General features: G+C 43.4%; 2 protein-coding genes across 6 annotated transcripts in view; one reads left to right on the top strand and one right to left on the bottom strand.

The window, feature by feature from the left end:
- Positions 1–1,418: 1,418 nt before the first annotated feature.
- Positions 1,419–3,857, bottom strand: CHRAC1 (chromatin accessibility complex subunit 1). The gene is made up of 3 exons (XM_084221918.1): positions 3,717–3,857; positions 2,989–3,115; positions 1,419–2,233 (listed from the first exon to the last, which is right to left on the bottom strand). Exons 1-3 carry the CDS (start codon positions 3,852–3,854, stop codon positions 2,100–2,102), a joined length of 399 nt encoding a protein of 132 aa, XP_084078044.1. The 5' UTR covers positions 3,855–3,857; the 3' UTR covers positions 1,419–2,099.
- A 4,640-nt stretch (positions 3,858–8,497) lies between these two features.
- TRAPPC9 (trafficking protein particle complex subunit 9) overlaps positions 8,498–20,799 on the top strand; it is a 443,040-nt gene continuing 430,738 nt past the window's right edge. For 4 of the 5 annotated variants that reach the window (XM_084214957.1, XM_084214959.1, XM_084214960.1 and 1 more), the window contains exons 1-3: positions 8,655–8,684; positions 10,173–10,773; positions 19,763–19,908. In XM_084214957.1, coding sequence (XP_084071083.1) covers positions 10,190–10,773; positions 19,763–19,908 — 730 coding nt within the window. In that variant the 5' untranslated portion in view covers positions 8,655–8,684; positions 10,173–10,189. Of the gene's footprint in view, positions 8,523–8,654; positions 8,685–10,172; positions 10,774–19,762; positions 19,909–20,799 lie in introns of those variants that run through there. The other variant, XM_084214958.1, reaches the window with a different exon arrangement.

Here is a 20,799-nt window from a genome sequence, read left to right on the forward strand (position 1 = left end):
CTGAGAGGCATGAAATGTGGTGATTTATACTTAGTAACCAGAGTTCTTTTGTCATTTTGGCTAGTTTAGGAAACTTCATGTCCTTTGAGCAGCATTGGCTGGGGTGGGGAAGGGTCTCACAAGCTGGTGTTGTGGGGGAAAAAAACAATAGAAAAATGTCTGTAATAATAATAATTAATCCAAAAGTGTCCCCTGGCCTGTGTTCCACTGCCTCAAATCCCACAACACCTTAAAGTGGTCAAGATACTTGGTCACTTTTGAGGAAGCTCCTGTTAAATGATGCAACTGGCACAGAGAGAGAGAACAGGATGAAAAAGCTCAAGGGTTGAGGTACAGACAGTGAGGTCACTGAAAAGCTGCTGTAATGGGAAAAACAGATGTGACTGGAGGGAAAATGATATAATTTACTGACAAATTAGGTGGAAATGGTGAGAAACTGAGTCAGGAATTAAAACACCTTCCACCCTTTTCCCAGTCCCTTTTCCCCTCCTGCCTCCTGTCCCCAGAGTGCAGGGGAGGGGATGGGGCTGTGGTCAGACCCCTGCCAGGGCTGTTTGAGGATGTTCCTCACTTTGGTTGTGACCCTTCAATGGTTCAGGTGTTTGCTTGTTGCCCTCATCCCTGTTTCTGCTAGAGATTCACTGTGCAATTTTGTGCTGGTGGACCTTTTTTTCTTTCAAAAAAAATTGGCACCCCTCCCACAAAACAGCATTCCACACTCAGTTTTCCACCCATCTCCATGCACTTTTAATTTAAAAAAAAAAAGGGAAAAAAAAAACCCAACAAAACAAACCCCAAAAAAACCAAACCACAAACCAACTCTTGGAACAATGGTTTAGTTCTGCCTTTACCCACTTGGGAATTTTCCCAGGGATCCAGCCCCACCAGCCCCACTCAGCACTCACTGCAGCATTCCTGGTACAATATGATTTTCATTTATGGCAACTTCAGGAAAATTTCTTACAGTGCAGCATCCTCTGATCTGTTAAAACAGCAGGAGCATTTCTGGTGTGGCTCAGTAGCTCTGCCAGTCCCTGACCCTACCTGCCTCAGCTCCACTTGGCTTTCTTAGCATATGGAATGTGCTGGATTGTGGAGAGGTTGGAGCTCCCTGCTATGTTTTAAAAGAAGCTGAGTGTGGTTGTGCCTGTTCAGCTGTTCAGTTCTGGTAACTCTTAACCATGGCCTCCATATTAAGCTGCTGCTTGAGACAAATTCCTGGCTGATTTGCTGCCCAGCTTTTTTGGAGTGGAAGGTTTTTATTACCTGTTAACATTCCCTTGCTTACCTGGGGCATTATTCACCCCTGGGGACAGATCTTGGTCACTTCTTTCTCTCAGACATTGCCACACTGACTACGTATGTGACTGAAACTACAAAGAACTACAGTAAGTTTCAGCATCCATTGTCAAGTTTTCATACAAAACATTTATTTTAAAAAGTTGCATGTAAAGTTCTACACAGGATGGTTGTCATTTCTGTAGTAAAAAAAGAAAAGCAAACCAAAACCAAATGAAAAATCCATCTCTGTCACTCACATGGCAAAGGAGCTGCTCTTTCTCAAGAACCCACAATTAACAGACTTCAATGTGCATTTTGGCAAGAGAAACTGCAGAAGTGGAGTTCATTCAAGAAGAGGGTTCTGGATGCACATATTTACATAATTTTCTACCCCATTTACCACCACAGCTACAGAACCACCATTAGCTCTTGGCATGGATCTCCTCCTCTCCCATTTGGGTGCCCACATGGCTGCTTTTACAGACTATTTAATGGACTTGGTTCACTTTTGGAACTTTTGAACAGAAAGTTGCCTGTAAGAAAATTTAAATTTGGGTAATGATTGTCTGACAAAGTCATTTCAAATCATCTGACCAAGCTCTGCTGTCAGGTTTGCACTGTCTCCTCCTACCCCACTTTGTTTTTGAGGGAAGAATTCCATTCTCCAACAAGTATAAAGTTCAGTTTCTAAACTTCTTAAAGCAAAAGCAGATGGCTCATTGTAAAAATACATCCAGCATCTGGATTCTCAGTCACAAAAATAACATCCTTTATACAATAGAAAAATGGATCAACTATGAAACAATTCTCCATTGGCCTTAAGATCCAACAGCTTCGTCTTCATCCTCTTCCTCCTCAGCCTCATCATCGTCTTCCCTCACTTCTCCATCTCGCTTCTCTTTTTCAAGCATTTTTAAGTATTTGCTAGCTAGGATCTTCTTTGGCAAGATATCTGAAAGGCAGAATTGTTGCTTTTATTGTCAATTTGAATATTTGCATTGCCTTGTTAATCCTGTTGCATCCAAACCACGGAAGAAATGAAGTCAAAAAGAAATATTAATATTTTTAAAAAACTTTAGGTGAATAACCAGGTAAGTCAGCCTGACTCACACACTGCCATAAGAGTAGGAGGGAGTTACCCACTTATGGCACAAGTAACCAAAGATAAGGACTCTATTTCATGGCTGATTACTGGCAATTTTAATGTCTGCTAATGTAAATGTTTTGATGTAAAACAGAGTGCTCAAATGCCTTAGATCCAATGAGCCATTAATATAAAATCCAAGTATCAGTAAAAACGTGTGTGTGTTTATCTAGAAGCATAGGGGGACCATATGATGAAGCTTCTTTTCTCAAAACTTATAGATTCCTATGTGTCATTTTTGGTCCACATAACTTCTCACCTAAAGATGAGCAATGATCTTCTTTCACAGGCTGAAAGCTTTCAGATGGAACTGCTGGAATTTAGGAAATGCTTAAGGCAATATCCTGAGAACTGTATACAGTGTAACTGTGTAATTTAGAGGCAGCAGAAAAATCCCCATTCACAAAGAAATGTTTCTAGGGAAGTAGTTTATGAGTTCCAGTTGAATGCTAAGCAGGAGATCAACAACTAGTAGGAGAATTAGGTCCTCACAAAACAGAGCATTAAGAGCAAGATTTCATTTTCCAAAGCAGACACTGGATTTACCCTTGTGTTAGTAATACCTGCAAGGAACTGAAAGGTCTCACACTCTTCTGCTGTATGAGACAGGTCAGTGTATGTCAAAGCGTTCTTCTCCTTCCCTCTGCCATGTTTGTAGGAGTATGTGGCCAAATACTGAACAAAAAGCTCCTAAAGATTAAAGCAAAAATTAGCAGTAGTCAGACTAAGAATTCAAACATAACATTGATCCCTATCTAAAGGCAGAAGCACCATATTTAACCGCACATATACTCAGTGCAGAGACTCATAAAATTTCAGTACCTGAAGGGAGTCTACAGGAAAGACGGAGAGAGACTATTTACAAGGGCATGTAGTGATAAGACAAATGGGAATGGCTTCAAACTGACAGAGAGCAAGTTTAGATCAGATATTAGGAACAAATTCTTCCCTGGGAGGGTGGTGAGGCCCTGGCACGGGTTGCCCAGAGACGCTGTGGCTGCCCCATCCCTGGAAGTGTCCAAAGCCAAGTTGGAAGGAGCCTGGAGCGACCTGGGACAGTGGGAGGTGTCCCTGGCCATGGCAGGGCTTTGGAAATAGATGTTCTTTCAGGTTCCTTCCCACAGAAACCATTCTGTGATTCTAGACTCGGGGCACCTTTAAGCTCAGCTCCGTCTCGGGATGCGGACAGAGAAGGGAAGCGGGAGCCCGGCCCGGGGCCGCTCCGAAGGCAGAGGCCCCTCAGCCGGGGACGGGGAGGCGCGGGGAGCCCGAGGGCAGGGCGAGCCGGTACCGTGGCCTTGGCGGTGAGGAACAGCGCGTCCTGGTTGATGCTGGAGACCTCCGGGGAGCTCTTCATGATGACGCGGATCCGCGACAGGGGCAGCGACACCAGACGGTTTTCGGTGCCGCTCAGCCGCGCCGTCGCCATCTCAGCCCGTCCCACCGGCAGCGAGGGCACGGCCCGCCGGGAGCTGTAGGCGGCGGCTGCCGGGACTACAGCTCCCTACAGCACCGGGAGCCGCCCGCAGCCGGGACTACAGCTCCCTACAGCACCGGGATCCGGACTACAGCTCCCTGCATCTCCCCGCGATACAGGGACCCACAGAGGGACGCGCCCGCTGCAGCCGCCCCGGCCCCGCCGGCTCTCTCCTACCCCCGGGCGCGCTGAGGCTCCGGCGGCTGCCGAGTCCCTTCATAGAGTCACAGAATCAAGTAGGCTGGAAAAGATCTCTGAGATCATCGAGTCCAACCTGTGACCGATCACCAGGAGGCTGCAGAATGATAAGATCACACCCCTGAGCTTCCTTTTCTCCAGGCTAAACAGCCCCAGCTGCTCCTCGTCACACTTGTGCTCCAGCCCCTTCACCAGCTTCGTGTCCCGTCTCTGGCCATGCTCCAGCACCTCAATGTCCTTCCTAAATTGATGGGCCCAGAACTGGGGACAGCACTCGAGGTGTGGCCTCCCCGGTGCCCAGCACAGAGGGACAGTCACTGCCCTGCTCCTGCTGGCCACACTGGTGCTGACACAGAAGCCCAGGAGATCTCCTTGGCCAGCTGGGCACACCCTGGCTCATGTTCAGCTGCTGTCAACCAGCACTTCAGGTCCTTTTCCACCGGGTCATTTCGTGCTGAGCAGCTTTCCAGTCATTCTTCCCACCTGAGTGGATTCCTGCTGCCCCAGGGCAGGCAGGAGCAGCCTTGGGGCTTCCCCTTTCTCAGCTCTCATCAAGGCTCCTCAGCCCCAGGCTGGCACAGGAGGGTGGGGAGCTTGTTTTTAATGGCAACTGGGCATCTCCTGTGTGTATCCCGATTACAGGCCACAGCCTACAGAGTTGTTAACCCAAACTGTAATTACAGGCTGCTCAACACTCCTGCAGCTGTAGTGCAGTACCAGGGAATGTGTCTGGTCATCCTGACACTTGTCAGAGCTGTGGGAGAGGTGGGGAGGGCTGTAAACTATGAAGTGATGATGGGGCTGCATCTTCATTATTAACACATTCCCCACGTTTACACTGTGGGCCTGCTGCATAGGAAGGTTGTAACGTGCTTGGGGATGGGGTTTTGATGCTGGGAGTGTTTGCTCCAGTTTGTCTGTGCCTGTTTGGGCAAGAGCTGCAGGGTGAGTGAGCACTTCCAGAAGTGATGCCACATTGTTTGCATTAATTCATTAATGGCTTCAATCAACAAGTTTCCAGTATGCTTTACAAACAACATGCCTGATGGTTTGTATTGGTAAGAAATCTGCTAAGGCCGTTAAATTATCTCTACTTAATATGAGAGAGAAGAACAGAACCTTTTCCAGAATACACAATGATAATTCACATGGAATTTAGGGGAGAAAGGAATGTACCCATGAAGAATCATTAAATGGAAAATACAGGGAGTTTATTGACTGAATGTTACTTATACAGAATTTGCCCAGTACATAAGGCCAAGCCTACAGATGATACTGATTTATTAATAAAATATAGCACCATGAACAGTTATAAGTACAAGATTAACAACAGTATATGATAAATTCCAAAATTACTGCATTTGGGGACATAATTTATAGTTAGGTACTGCAGATAATTTGTATCTCTTTGGCTGTATAATCCTTTTGAGATTACATTTTATGTGAAGCCATTGTGTGTATGTTATATCTGAAAGGAAGCAAAAATATTCTGGGATGCTGCCTGGATGTCTAGAAGGATTGGTTTCTTTCTTGATCCTTACTATCTTGTGACATCTTGTGGAGACAGCTGACATTACTCCAGCAGTGAATTTCTTAAAAATACCACCGGGGTCTTTCATGATTTCAATATACAAATAAACCTCATCAAACTGCCAGGATTTCTGAGGGTATTGAGCTTGGTGGTGGGAAGGGACAGGTGAAGTCTTGGGGTCTCTAGCTGGTCAGAGTGACCCTGAGATAAGTTAGAAAGTCTCTTTACTGAGCCTGACGGTTGAAGAAGGAGTCAGAGCTCTTCATTTCTCGGTCTCAAGGTTGTTTATTGTATCTTATCTATAAAATTCTTTCTCTTGTCCTGTCGAGGTCTGCTCAGCAAGACAGTCAGAGGCACTCTGCCTGCCCCCAGGGCAGGGTTATCTTTTTATACTAAAAACTATGTGTACAATATTTACAATTACTTTCCAATACCTATCATCTATGTTAGACAGTGAGCTTCTACTCTAAACCAATCTAAAAGTGCCAACATCACAGCAGAAGATGGAGGTCAAGAAGAAGAAGAAAGAGAAAGGCTGGACATGCCCAAATTCCTCCATCTTTCCCCTGAACCCCCATTCTAAAAACCCCCCAAAATTTATTTTTTACCCCGTGATAAATTCACTATCATTCTACTTAAACTTTCTTGGCTTGTAATTCTTCATATAAGGTTGGCAATTGTTTTTCCCAAGGGCTAAACCAAAGGCACAGGAGTCTTGGGCTCTGTGCCAAGGTCTCTGAGCCCCCTGGGCAGGGCCTCAAGTCCTCCAGGGCAGCCAGAGGAATTTCCTGGGTTCTGACATTGAAGAATCCTCTGAGCTCCTCAGAGCTGCTCTTTTCCCTCTGCCAGCTGAGAGCTTGGCCAGGTGTAGTTGCCTCTGTGAGTCACTGTCTCCCAGAGGAGGGACAAAGGGAGCAGGAGCTGCCCCTGGCAGGAGAAGGGAGGCTGTGAGTGACCAGGCTCAGCACACCCCATCCCTGTCTGGCCCTAAGGCCGTGCTGCTGTTGGGCTTGGTCAGCCTCTCTCTGAGACCCTGAGGCCAGCTGGTGCTGCCATCTCTCCAGCTCCTTTCCCTCTGGGAAATTTTGTCCATTTTTTGGAAGATAACTGAAGGTCAAGGCTAAAGATTGTTCAGTTCCTAGTTCTTTTTATGCTGCTGTTTTTCCTCATGTCTCCCAAACTGGGGAAACCCGAGAGGAGCAGAGAGACCTGCCTGGAGCCCACAGCTTGTGCCACAGTGGCTGAGGAGACCTGGAAAGAGGTTGTGGCCAGGTGAGGGTTAATCTCTTCTTCCAAGTAACAAGTGACAGTACAAGAGGAAATGACCTCAACTTGTGCCAGAGGAAGTTTAGACTGGATATTAGGAAAACTTTCTCCAGCAAAAAGGTTGTCAAGCATTGGTAGCATCGGGCTACGGAAGTGCTTGAGTCACCATCCCATGAGGGATATAAAAGCCATGTAGATGGGGCTCTTAGGGACATGGTTTAGAGGTGGCCTTGGCAGTACTAGGTTAGACTTGATGATATTAAGGGTCTTTTCTAACCTAAATGATTCTGCGATTCTACCTAAATGCAATTGTTCGTCCAAATTTTTCAAACACTTCGAGTTCTACTGAAGTTATTTTGGTGGAGTGCCACTACTTTAAGTCATGACATGGCCCCTTTATGAAAGGCTGCAATAAGGTGTCCCTGGACCCTTCTCCAGGCTGAGCAACTCAAACTTTCTCAGGCTGTTTCCACAGGAGGGGCACTTTAACCTTCTGATGATTTCCATGGCTTCCTCTGGACCTGCTCCAAGAAGTTTCTTGTGCTGGGGATTCCAGACCTGGATGAAGCACTGCAGGTGAGGTCTCACCAGAGTGAAGCAGAGAGGCAGAATCCCTCCCTCACCTGCTGTCCACACTGTGGGATCAACCCAGGACATGCTTGGCTTTCAGGATGCAAGGGCACACATGGCCAGCTCACATCCAGCCTCTCATCCACCAGCACCCCCAAGTCCTTCCTGGTGGGGTTGCTCTCAATTCACTTATTCCCCAGCCTGCGTTGGTACCGGGGTTTTGTCATCCAGGTGCAGCATCTCACACTTTGCCTCACTGAACATCATTAAGGTTCCCACATCCTCTATCAGAAATTCATCTGAACTCTCATGCAAGGCTCATACAAGGCTTCTGGAGCTTTTATACTTCCAGAGTTTTCAAGATTTTGCCATTTAAGCTACACGACTGAGAAATCCTCTCAGCTCCCTCTTCTCAAGAAGGCTCAGGGGGGAGGGACCTCATTGCTTTCTACAACTACCCTCAAAGGAGCTTGGCCGGCCTCTTTTACTGTGCTAGCGGTGTGAGGATCAGAGAAAATGGGTTTAAGATGAGAGAGGGGAGATGCAGATTAGATTTTAGAAAAAAAGGGTTTTTTACTGTTCGGGTGGTCCGGCATTGGAATACGCTGCCCAGGGCGGTGGTGGAATCAGCATTCCTGGAGGGTTTCAGAGGCATCTGAGTCTGGCAATGTGGTTTAGGGGTTACAGTGGCAGTGCTGGGTTGACAGTTGCACTGGATGATTCTATGACACCAGACCAATTTCGGGATTTGGGAATGCCAGGAAGACTCACTTCGTTGTAAGGGCTAGTTAGAGCCCTTTAGGTTTTCATACTCAGTCGGCTAAAATTCACCGGGTGAATCAGTCATTCGTCCACTCCTGTTTTGTGTTCCTCTTGGAGCAATGCCTCCTGTTCACAGGCAGAGGCTTCCAGTCCCCGTGGAAGCCCCGGGAGCAGCACCGCGGAGAATCGCCCCGCTCCCCTCACGACTCTCCCGCCATGGCCCGCCGCGCATGCGGGGCGGAGCGGCCATTGCCGTCAGTTCCGGCGGCAGCGGGGCGGCTCCTGTCCCGGCTGTGAGTGCCGCTTCCCCGCTTACCGTCCGGCAGCCGCGTCCCCCCATCCCGGCTGTGAGTGCCGCTTCCCCGCTTACCGTCCGGCAGCCGCGTCCCCCCATCCCGGCTGTGAGTGCCGCTTCCCCGCTTACCGCCCGGCAGCCGCGTCCTCCCATCCCGGCTGTGAGTGCCGCTTCCCCGCTTACCGCCCGGCAGCCGCGTCCCCCCGTCCTAGAGCGGTTCCCGCCCGGGCTGTCAGTGCCTCTTCCCCGGTTACCGCCCGCCCTCGCTGCCCAAAGACCGATTCCTGCCCGGGTTGTCAGTGTCCCTTCCTCGGTCGCCACCCGGCAGCCGCTCCCCCAGAGCAGTTCCCCCGCGCCTTTCGCTGTCCCTGACGGGGCTCAGGGGCGTGTGCGCCTCTGCCGCGCCTCCGCTGCGCTTGGCTCTTCTGCAGTTTATTCGTTTTCCCTGCTAGACCTGGCCGGCCCAAAGCGGCGTATGCCCGGGGACAGGCAAAGGGGAGGGATCCCAGCCGCTGCGGCCTCTGCTGGGGGAAGTGTCAGGAGGGTGCTGCTGCCCGTGGGGAGTGGGGCTGCCCCCTGGGAATGGGGCTGCCCCCTGGGAGTGGGGCTGCCCCCTGGGAATGGGGTTTCCCCCTGGGAATGGGGCTGCCCTCTGGGAATGGGGCTGCTGGGCAGACCCCAGGCAGTGCGGTGGGACAAGGGAGGTACAGTCCATAGTTCTGAGGATCCCGTTTCCTCAAGGCAGCTGTTTCTCTGTCACCTGTGTCCCCGTGGGCTCGGAACTCGTCGTTCTGCTTGTAAAACCAATGGTGTCAAGTCTAAAGCTGGGCTGAGGTTGGTTTTTTTTTTTTTTTTTTTTTTTTTGTCCCTGTGTTTGTTTTTTGTGGAGGTTTGGGGTTTTGTTGGTGGTTTTTTTGGCGGTATTTACAGTTCAGGGCTTTGGAGCTGAAATTCATGAAGCGATCTCTGGGGTCCAGGAGGTCTCAGACGTGAAAAGATTCAGGGATGCGCATCTTCATTCAAGACTCAGCTGCAGTGCAGTAATCGGTTTTAGAGAGCTCAGGAGAAAAGGGATTTTAAATACATAAATATAAAAGTAGAAAACATTGCCTGGTCCTTACCTATGTGTGTTTTGAGAAAGCAAGACTTTGCTTTTCCTCAAAATAGGTGTTCTGGTTCTGATTTTCCTCTGCTTGGCCATGTGCGAGCACTGACAGCTGTGTAAAGTTTGATGATCCTGATTTGGTGCCTGTTTACACCTCACCCCACACAGTTTTGCATATTTCCCCAAGAAAATGGGACTGAAGAGCCTGAGTCTGGCAGGCTGTTCCAAGCTGGTATTTCTGCCCAGTGGCTGTGATAGAGTCTTGTATGAGCTGGCTTGTGTAGCTGCACAGGGAGTGAGATTCACTCAGAAAGCCCTTATTTACAGAGTTTTGTTTGATAAGTGTCTAAAAGTACTCCTTGTGCACAGTGTAACGTCACTAGGCTGCATGGTTGAAGATTTAGTAAAATAATGAAACAAACAGTGGTATTGTAGCACATAAATTCAGGCTGCGGAAGTGTTTAGCATCAAAGCCTTGGTTTGATTCAACAACCCCGTGTACTCCTGAACATTAAGAAATAATATGCGTTTTTCTTTCACTAGCCTGCAGTTGATGCAAAATGAGTGTTCCTGACTACATGCAGTGTGCTGAGGATCATCAGACCCTCCTGGTTGTGGTTCAGCCCGTTGGCATTGTCCCTGAAGAGAGCTTTTTCAGGATCTACAAGCGCATTTCAGCCGTCAGCCAGGTGAACGTGCGCGACTCGCAGCGAGTGCTCTACATCCGATACAGGCACCACTATCCCCCAGAGAACAACGAGTGGGGGGATTTTCAGACACACCGCAAGGTCGTGGGGCTGATCACTATCACAGAGTGCTCTTCAGCAAAGGAATGGCCTCAGACTTTTGAAAAATTCCATCTTCAGAAGGAAATGTACGGCTCTACTCTCTATGATTCCCGGTTGTTTGTCTTTGGGCTTCAAGGAGAGATTGCAGAGCAGCCCCGCACAGATGTGGCGTTTTATGCCAGTTATGATGAGTGTGAAACTGTGGAGAAGAGAATAGAAGATTTTATCGAGTCCCTCTTCATAGTGCTGGAGTCCAAACGTCTTGACAGAGCCACTGATAAGTCTGGAGACAAGATCCCCCTGCTCTGTGTTCCTTTTGAGAAGAAGGATTTTGTAGGTCTGGACACCGATAGTAGGTAAGCAGCTACTTTTGTCAGCTCACAGGTCTTAAAAAGCCACATCTGTGGCACTTGCCAGCCTTTAGGATAAGCCTATTAGAAAGGAAAGGGTGAGCCTTGTTCCAACAGAGCAGTGCCCTGATCTTTCTGTGTCTGCTTGCTGTAGTTTTAAGAGAATTTAATGTGTAGTCTCACCGTATTTGATGTTCTGAGCTTGTTTTTATGTATACATTTAATTGATGAAGCTCATCAAATAGCAGGAAGAAGTCACAGGAGTGGTTTGACAGATTCTGCTGTAATGAGACTTCTTGCTGGAAAACTTCCAATGTTTTATAGATATTCAGTATTAATAAAAAAATTCAGTTAGCATCAATGAAACTATTTTTATATCATGTTGAGTAGTATTTGACTATCCTACTTACTGTATTTTTTTCTCTTTAAACCTCTATCTACTTTTTCATTCTGTGAGACAATAACTGCTTATTTTGGTGAAGAAGTCCAGCATCTTTCCATGTCCTTCTTTGTTTTTTGTAATTATTTGTTATCACTTTTTACCTGTCTTGTTTTGCTACCTGTTTGCTTTTTTTGTACGTTAGAGTTTTCTCTGCCCATTTTTCCTTCCTCCTCATTTGCATAATCATTTGTGAGATTTGAATGTTGCATAGTTCCTGTGCAAGGGATGAGTAATTCTGGCTTGATAGCTACAGGCAGGTGGAAAATCTGTTTGACTCTGCTGTTTGCAGTCAAATCCAGGGGATGGAAGCATCCACCTTTTGTCCTGGCAGAGACAGAGGTGGGGAAGCCCTATGAAAACTCAGGCTGTGTGTGGAAATAATGGTGCTCATATCAGAGGTTTTTATTGAGTGTAAAAGCTCAGAGGTGTCCAGGCAGGTTTGAGAAGTTTTTAGGGTCCTGGCCTTGGAAACAGGAAGAAAGCATTCCAGGTTTCTAATTAGTTTGAAGTCTTTTGTTAAATTATCAGTGGTGGCTTGAAGGATCATCAGTACCCCAGTGGCCCGCTCCTCTTTGGTGAGCACTTGAACTGGCTCTCACTTCTTGGTCCCTGTTTGTCCCTGCACTATTCTTCAGTTATCAGTATGAATTACTGTGTTACTGCTTTTTGCACGTGGGTGGTAAAATTGAGAAGTTTGGACAAGCTTTTTTAGAATCATGTCTTTAATTACTCAGCTTGAATGAAATTTGGCTGGATGTAATCAAAATTTCCTGTTCCAAATAGGTAGAAAATGATAACTGTTGGCCAAGAATCTCAAAATCAGAATGAAGGCTGCTGTTCAGTCGTGTCTTCTAAAAAATTGTGGTTTGGAAATGGTTTCTTAGATGAATGACTTATTTCTGAGCAGTGGCTGTGTTGTAACTAGTGGGAAATACTCGTTGTGAAGTTCTGAGCTGGTGGGGAGCTGGAGTGACAGCAGAATGTGTGCCCACACATCTCCAAGCAGGTATTTGATGCTGTTGCAGTGAGAAGTTCAAACAGATTCAGTGTGATGCTTCAGTTCTTTGCAGAATGGAAGGTGTGTGACCCTGCCTGTAGACACAGGGGTTTATCCAGAGTTAATCACTGGCTCAGCTCTGCACACACCCTTGCTGCCAGGGTTGAATACCAAACAGGTTTTCAGTAAGTCTGGATCAATGGATGCACTTGAAATGTTTGCTGCACCGAACTGCTCAAGGAAAAGGTGTTAAATATTCTAATTTTTCAGTTCAATAGTAAGAAAGTTCTTCAGTTCTATATTACTGTGGAGTTAGTACTTCTGATTGTTTTAAAACTTTGGATTTATACATTAAAACTTCAGAAAGCTGAATGAAAATATATTTCTAGCTTCTCTGCACAGGAGCCTTTCTAGGCACCTTTCAGGTAGCCTGATGCATTTGTGCCCTCTGTTCTAAAGCAGAAACTCAGGTCCATGGAATAAGGTTGAACTCAGTTCAGTTTATTAAACTAACTTACGCTTTCAAGCCAGTCTTTGGATGTGAGCCAGTGAGAGTAACATTGCATTTTATTATTTGTGAAGTTTTTTGGTGCTTGGATTGCAGTTCACAGGATTTTATTTTAGCACATTCCCTTCTGTAGTGACAGATTGACTAATTAAGGGAAATCACTGCATACCAGGGAGAGACAGGGCTAGGAAGGACCTTCAATAGAGAGCAGAGTCTGTTTTTGCAAGATTGGATGTGTAATTCTGATCAGGGAGGGCTCCACGTTGTTTGAATGCAGGAAGTGGATACATCTGGTAGAACAACTTTTGCTACTTTGTTGGTTTTGAGTCTGTCAGCATAATGATTTTACAGAAAGAAATAAAAACATGATGATCTTGAGATACTGAGGCAAATGAAGGAGCTTTTTCTAGAACAGGTGGAAATTTTTGAAGGGTAAAAGGCAAAGAAAATCCCTTGATCTTTTTTGTATACTTTCTGTCTGTTTGCAATTTTTGTATATAATGTATCCTGACCTCCCAGTCAGTGTGCAACCAATTACTTAAAACCACAAATGTTCTCTGTTAAATAAATGCCAGAGAAGACACACTCTGTTCTTGTAACAGAGGGTGTGTCTCTGCTGCTGTAATTGTGGATACCTACTTAGGCTAAATAAATATATATTTTCCTGTATCTTCTACAATTGAAGTGAAATGGCAGTGTGTGGCAAAGGTGTAATTAAATGTGTGGTGCAGCTGTAACCTGGAGCTGTTGGGGTGATAGATTGAGGGAAATATACTGAGAATTTACATGGGCCACAGAATTCTGATCACATGATTGGAGACTAATTAAAACTACTGAACATAGTTTGTATCTTAAAAGATACTCTTCTCCAAGCATTTTATGGTCGAATATTAAGGTTAATACTTATGTGATGATTAGGGCTTTATATATAAACCTGATCTTCTCCCTCACCCAGTTAGAAGCCTTTCATTAGCTTGTTTGCATGATAATTGCCATTGAGGTCAACTGATTGGCTTCCTTTAAGATGCAAAGTTCATAAATTAGGAAGATTAATTATTATTTCAAATAAGGCAATTCTTGGGAAAAGTCAGAATGATCTTTGTCTTTTGCAAGTTGCTTGTATAATGAGCAGGAGAGACACATTCCCAGAGCTGACTGAGATGACAGCATACACAAACTCACTGAATTTTGTGTGTAGAAGAACTTTTTTTGGCTGGTAGAGAACTTTATGAAAAATAAGTTTTCATAAAATTCATAAAGAGAAATTTATGAAAAATAGTGGGTTAAGTCCTAAAATGTTTTGAAGATATGGTGTCCTGTTAAACAGAAATTGTAGGACTGAGAGGCTGACCTTGGGTTAATTCCTGGAGTATTCAGCCAAGTGGGCATTTTGGCAAATTGATTTATTTTTTTCTTTCTGTTTCTTCATCTGAATAAAATATTTATGTGGTCACAGGGCTGCTGAGGATAGTTGAAAAAGTTTCTGAAGTCAGTTGCACTTGATAGTTATTTGTAGAGGCTGGGAGATTGATGGAGAACAATGGAAACACATGTTCTCATGATGATAAAAATGTCCTACAAACTGAAAACTAGGAAATATATGTGCCAGAAATACTGAAAATCCCATTTGTTTTAAGTTTTCTATTTTATTTCTGTTTTCAGCTAAAAATAAACATGCTTAAGTATGATTGTAAATCTACTTGGATAAGCTCATTGTAATGTTGTTTACATCAGTTTGTGTCTTAGGTTCTTTCTTTTTTTAATACTGGCATCATTTAATGCTGTGGAGGGATGAGGATGTAGGGCCCTGTTTATTGAAGTGTCATAGCTGGGATTTGTGCACTGATTTATCAAAGTTGATGATCTCAGTATGTGTATGTGGCTGTTAATTTTCTTTCTGTTCTCTGTCTTTCTAATTTCTGTTTTGTTCCTTTCTGTTTTTTTCCCCCCCCTTCTTCTCTCATACTGCCCTGTGAGTTTGTTGTTGGGTCTAAAAAGGTAGGATGTGATTGTGTATCTTTGAAAATAGTTAGCTTTTTTCCCATGTCCTGCCTCTTCACTTCGCCTTCATTGCATATTTTAGTGTTGCTTTTTATCTTTATTTTTTCAGTACACACAAAAATAATTGCTGCCTGGAGCCTCACCACTGCAGCTGCCCCCTTTTGGCGCATTTGGCAATTATATTTGGTAGCAATGCTGAGTTTTTTTGTAGGACACACATAGTCTGCTTAGGTGGCTGCTGGCCTCTGGAATTTGCTTTATTTTTTAAACTCCAAAGCCATGAAGCTGTTGCTGCCTGTGTTTGATTTCCAAATTCAAAAGTTCTGGCAGTTGATCCAATGCCGTAGCTGTGACTCTTGAAGTCTGGATAATGTTATGATTGGTGATATTTATAGCTCTGCATGCTAACTGGAATTAGTAGAACTTGATGGAAATTTTTGTTGGAGCATTTTGCATGAATACACTTTTGAGAATTGATTTTGCATGTTTCTTGTTTGTAAATTTAGCCAAATTTTGAGGATCCAGAAATTCCGTCAAACTTGTTTCTGGATGGTTTGTAGTGAAAATAAATTCTGTCTTAAAATATAACACTGTTGCAGTAAATTTTCCATTAAATTATCCTGGGATCCTAGAAAAGAGCTGGAGGTGAAAGAATAAAGCACATGTCCTATAGAGCAAAGAAGGCAGAAATGGAAATCAAGTAGTTCTTTGTAGTTCCTGGAACAGATTTATTGTCCTCCACTTTGAAGTGGTAGCAGTGGTCGCTGGTCACGATTGTGGTGATTCCAGTGAATATAAGAGTGTGTTTGCTAGAGCATTAACCCAACTAACTTTAGCAAATAAGATTTTAAAGTAGTTTTGTAGTCAATGGAATTTTTCTGTGTGGTGAGGACCTTCAGAAGAGGAGTTTGGGTGACTGACACCAAGGAGCATTCCATGGGTGGTCCTGCCTGAGGTGGCACTGCCTTCCCTGGGGATGTTTCTGAGTGCATCACACTCAGGAGGGGGTTTGTAAGGGGAGACTTTGGGTGCTTCTTTGAGATTTATTGTTGTAAATGATCTTCTAGAGGAAGAATGAATAGGAGCTGCTCTTGGCAGTAGGGTGCTGCAAGGAGCTGGCCTAGAGAAAGGTTGTCCTCTTATCCTAGAGGAAGTAATTGTTAATTTAGGTAGGTGGGCTTCCTGTCCCTATGTAGATTAGGATTAAGCAGGAGAGATGAAATACTTAAACAGTGTTTTAATAAAATATAATTCAGGGAGAAGATATCTGTAAGCTTCTCACTTTCAAGTTCTTCAGCTAAAGCTGTGAAGCAAAACTATCTTGGTATTAAAATGAGCAATCATAATTTTCTGCTGAGACATATATTTTTATATATATATATGAATATACATGCAATAGGACATTTTTCCCATTAAATTTGCACCCCAGGATGCACAGAAGGAACAATGAGTCCCTTGGACATGATTTTAAGGGCCTGATGTTGTAGATATTGGGTTATTTTAAAAAGAGGCTTCCCAAATGGGAAGTGAATTAAGTTTTGCTGTCTGTGGAGAGTGGGTTTCGTTTCCAGGAAGTCTTTGCCTCTTGTCTTTTTGGACATACTTGAAGTAATTGAATTCACTGTACTTAATTGTGACTGCCTAATTAAGACAGTTTATACCTTTGTTTGGTAGAAACTTGCTCTATAATTAGTGAGGATGGCAATGATTTACAGGGACTGTAGGAGATGAATCCTGTCTTGGCAATACCTTGAAAAGCCTAAAAATAGGTGGAGTGAATTCAGTTTTTGAATAATTCATAGTAAATTTCTTCATCAACAGGAATAAATTATCTGGTTTTCCATAATAAAGGAGAGTTTCTCAAAGAACAGTGGTTTTATGAGCAATATTTATTGATGTCTGGGTGAATAAATGCCTTCAAACTTCAGATATATTGACTGGGCATAAATCAGCAGCAGAATTAGGTTAGGAAGAGCTGATGGTGAGGCTGTGTGATCGAAATTATTCTGGTATCAGGTCCTGATTTAGGAGTCAGGCATCATCTCTTTGTCTTTGCTGTATGACTCATATTTATGAACTTAATCATCTGCTACTGGAAAATCTGGAAGAAAGCTTCTAAAGTACAGATTAGAGAGAATAAGAACTCTAATTTGTTCATAAATATAAAGATTACTTGAAAGCATAGAGACGGAGTTGGAAGTGGCATCTTTGAGAGGAATTATAGCTGGGTAAGGAAACAGTGATTCTCCAATTCCACTACTTCTGTAAAAAACAAAAAAAGTTAAAGGAATTTAACATTTACAATGCTATTTTCATTCTGGAGTGCAGAGAGTAGGAAAATCTGATTTATAACTAATTTAAACTCTCCTGTACAATGCTGATTCCAGATTGTGAAGGAACTTTTTGATGGAGTTATTTTTCTATAACTCAAAGCTTAGACTGAAATCTGGGTAATATTTGGTGCCCTTCCACAGTTCATACAGAGCAGCTTTAGCTTTCACTTTGAATTCTCTTGCATTTTTATTCTTAAAAGATCTATAAAATACATACTTGTTGAAAATTAAAGACAAATATTTCAATTCCTGACACATCTGAAAGATGAAGAACAACAGTTGTACTGAGCTTCATTTAATATCAACACCTTCAGATCAAATGTGAATATAGTGTGCTAGATCAGAAAAGTGCAAACATTTATATAAGAATGATTTGTAGCTTTTTAGATAGAGAGAAGCAGTAGGAGACCTATTGCTTGTCTCCTTTTATTATTTCCTTTTTTCTTTTTTTTTTTGTAGACAATAACACTGGTTCTGATAGCTTCTCTCTTCAGTTTTTATAAGGCTATTGTCTGTACTTCTATATATCTTGTCTTTTTCAATTTCTGTCCCCTGTCCATATAAATCAGTTACTTTCTCTTCATCTCCTTTTTCCAAACCAACTGCAAGGAATGAGACATTATTTGGTGGCTGAAAAGATGCTTCTCTGTGGTGTAAACTACCCAAGCCAAACTGATAGCCTAGAAGGCAGATAAACCAGTGACATGGAACTGGTTGGATTCTTGCCATTCCTCCTGGCCTTTCTGCCTTCACATCTAAAGGAAACAAATGAATGTCCTTATTCCTACCCTTACATTTCATATGTTCTGTGCCTCTTCTCCTTTTGTCATTTCTACATTACAGACTTCACGAGGACAGTTTGTTCAGATGCCTTATGGAGATTGCTTCAGTGACATTTCAGTTCATCTCTAGGGTCCTCTGGGAAGTTCCTCACTTGAAAAAAAACCCCACTGCCCCAAACTGGTTTCATTCCATAACATTGGCATTCCTTTTATATTCTGGTCTCACTCCAGGGAATAAGAGTTCAGCATCTGGAGTGGGGGTGTAACCTTAGGGGGTTTTGGGGTTTCTTTTTTGTTTAAAGGTGCTAAGTTCAAATAGTCTCAGTAACTTCTTAAAGAAATCAAAGGCTGGTTTGGGCTGGAACAAATCTTTAAGATCATCTCCTTCCAGCCCCTCTGCCATGGGCAGGGACACCTTCCACTAGACCAGATTGCCCCAGCCACATCCAACCTGGCCTGGAACACTTTCAGGGATGGAGCATCCACAGCTTCTCTGGACAACCTGTTCAACTTAATTTAAATTAAATTAATTCAATCTCTTAAAAGCTCAAAGTTTACAACTATATCAATTCAAGCTGGTTCTTTGTATTTGTACCAGATTATTTGGATTTCATGTATACAATAAAGAGTGACATCTGCAGCAATTCTTCTAATTAAATATTCATTTTTGATAGACTTTTATTTTAGTTTAAACTATTCAAAGAAACTAGTCTATTTTTCCTTGGTGTGATGTTTGTAAAGTAAACTTTCATACCTCTGTGGATGTACTTAGAAGACACTGTTAGAACAACAGGATATAGTATTGAAAATAACATAGATAAATTAATAAAATATCTCAATTGACATTTAAATTTCTTCCTCATAAAACAAGTTTATAATTATAGTGCAAGGACATTCTTGCCAGGGAATACTTTTTCAGGAGGGAGAACAGGAGGATTGTTCATGGATTTGGGAGAGCAGAGTTGTTCTGAACTGTCTATTAAACCATGGGGTGTTCTCTAAGTCCAGTGTGTCTTGCTTTGCATCTGTTACTTTTTAAACTTTTCTTTAGCTGAAATGTACTAAAAAAACCAAACAAAATGGAAGGATTAGTGCCTTTGTCACACAGATTTATGCCCAAGTTGCCTTTTCAGCTGTACCAAGGTGTCTGTTGAATATATTCAATAGGTTTTGTCTGTTCATTTGGGAAGAACATCACCATTTATTTTAACATGTAAAAAAAGAGTAGGAGGAGAAACCCTGTCAGCTGTTGCCTGAAGTGGTGATGCTTTTTCAGTCATCATCCCTTTAAAAGAAGGGTCTGGGAGCAGGGGGAGGTTTGTGAGGTCTGGGGGGGTCTGAGGGGGTTCTGGGCCCCAAAACCTTTGGGCTGTGTGCAGAGAGGGTCCCAGCAGAGGAGACAGGGGCCCAGAGCAGGATTTTAGAAAGGTCACCTTTAATATGCTCAGAGCCAAAATGTGAGGGATTCCATGGGAGCATCTATGGGGCTGTGGGATGTATTCAAGAACAGCTTCCTGGAAGCACAGGAACAATCCATCCCCTGCTGAAGTAAAGGAAAAAGGCAGAACAAGAGACCATCCTGGCTTAACAGTGAGCTTTTGGGTGTACTGGAAAAGCAAAAAAGTAGCATATCAGCCATGGATAGGCAGCCAAATACTCACTGTAGTCTGCAGGAACCTTGCTTTGGAGGTTTTCAGGGCATGTGACTCTAGCTGTGTAGTCAAAACATGAGGATACATTGCTTTTTTCCAATATATCTTCAAATTGTTGGTCCTTTTGAAAATGACATTAGTTAGCATTCATATTTGCTTAGAAGCAGAGAGTAAATCAATGTTGATCTGCTATTAAGAAGGGAAGAAAACTGCCTTGAGGTGTTTGTTAGCCCAGAGCAGCATTCCCTGGCAGTACCTGAAGTGCACCTCTCTTTTGCAGACACTACAAGAAGCGCTGCCAGGGCCGCATGCGGAAGCACGTGGGAGATCTGTGCCTGCAGGCTGGCATGCTGCAGGATTCCCTGGTGCACTACCACATGGCAGTGGAGCTGCTGCGCTCTGTCAACGACTTCCTCTGGCTTGGAGGTAGGATTTGGGTGGTGGCAGTTGTAATCCCAAGCGAGTCAAACTATCCTTGATAATTTCCTTAGGTGTTGTGAAAAGTAGTAATGATTTTAGTCACCAAAATCTGGATATCAGGTGTGGGTAATGTGAAAAATGCCAATCACTTGTTTTTAAGATTTTAAAAGTTTAATAGTGATAAAATGGTTATAAAAATAGTAATATAATTAGAGTAATAATAATTTGGACAATTTGGATTAGGACAATATGAGACAATAGAAACAAAGAGTTACGGAAGTCCGGGTACCTTTTCTGGGCAGCATAAGCCTGAAAAAGGACACCCGTTAACAAAAGATTAACCCTTAAAAACAACAGCCTGTTGCATATTCATACACCTCATACATGAGGCATAAATTCATTCAAACACAGGATTCTGTCTGGTCAGTGTTAATTTCTTCCTCTTAATCCTAAGGGCTGAGCAAGGCAGGAAGAAGTTCATTTCTTCTGCTAATGGGGCAATAAATTCTCTTTCTCTGAGAGATTGAGGTGTCCTGTGGCTGCTAAGCGGGTCCTTCCTTTAAAAAAAAAGTATCCTACATAGCATAGTTTCTATTTTAACGTTATGTTATAGCCTAAATTTAACAGACTACTTAAGAAAATTAATACAGCATAACTTTCTAACATAACACATATAATATTCATTTTAATATTTGGGAAAAGCCAATTGTAAAATACACATTTTTCACAAGTAAGAATGAAGTTGAAGCAAAAATTGGTCAATAAGACATGAGGAAGGAATGTGTTTAGGAAAACCTAATAAGATAAATTATGTTACTGTAGTAAAGCATGTACTTAAAAAAAGTTGTGTTTGATATTTTGTGATTCTTTGGAAAGTATTTGATTTTTATTCATTGG

The sequence above is a fragment of the Fringilla coelebs genome (genome assembly GCF_963513975.1).
Source record: "Fringilla coelebs genome assembly, chromosome: 1".
Lineage (NCBI taxonomy): Eukaryota > Metazoa > Chordata > Aves > Passeriformes > Fringillidae > Fringilla > Fringilla coelebs.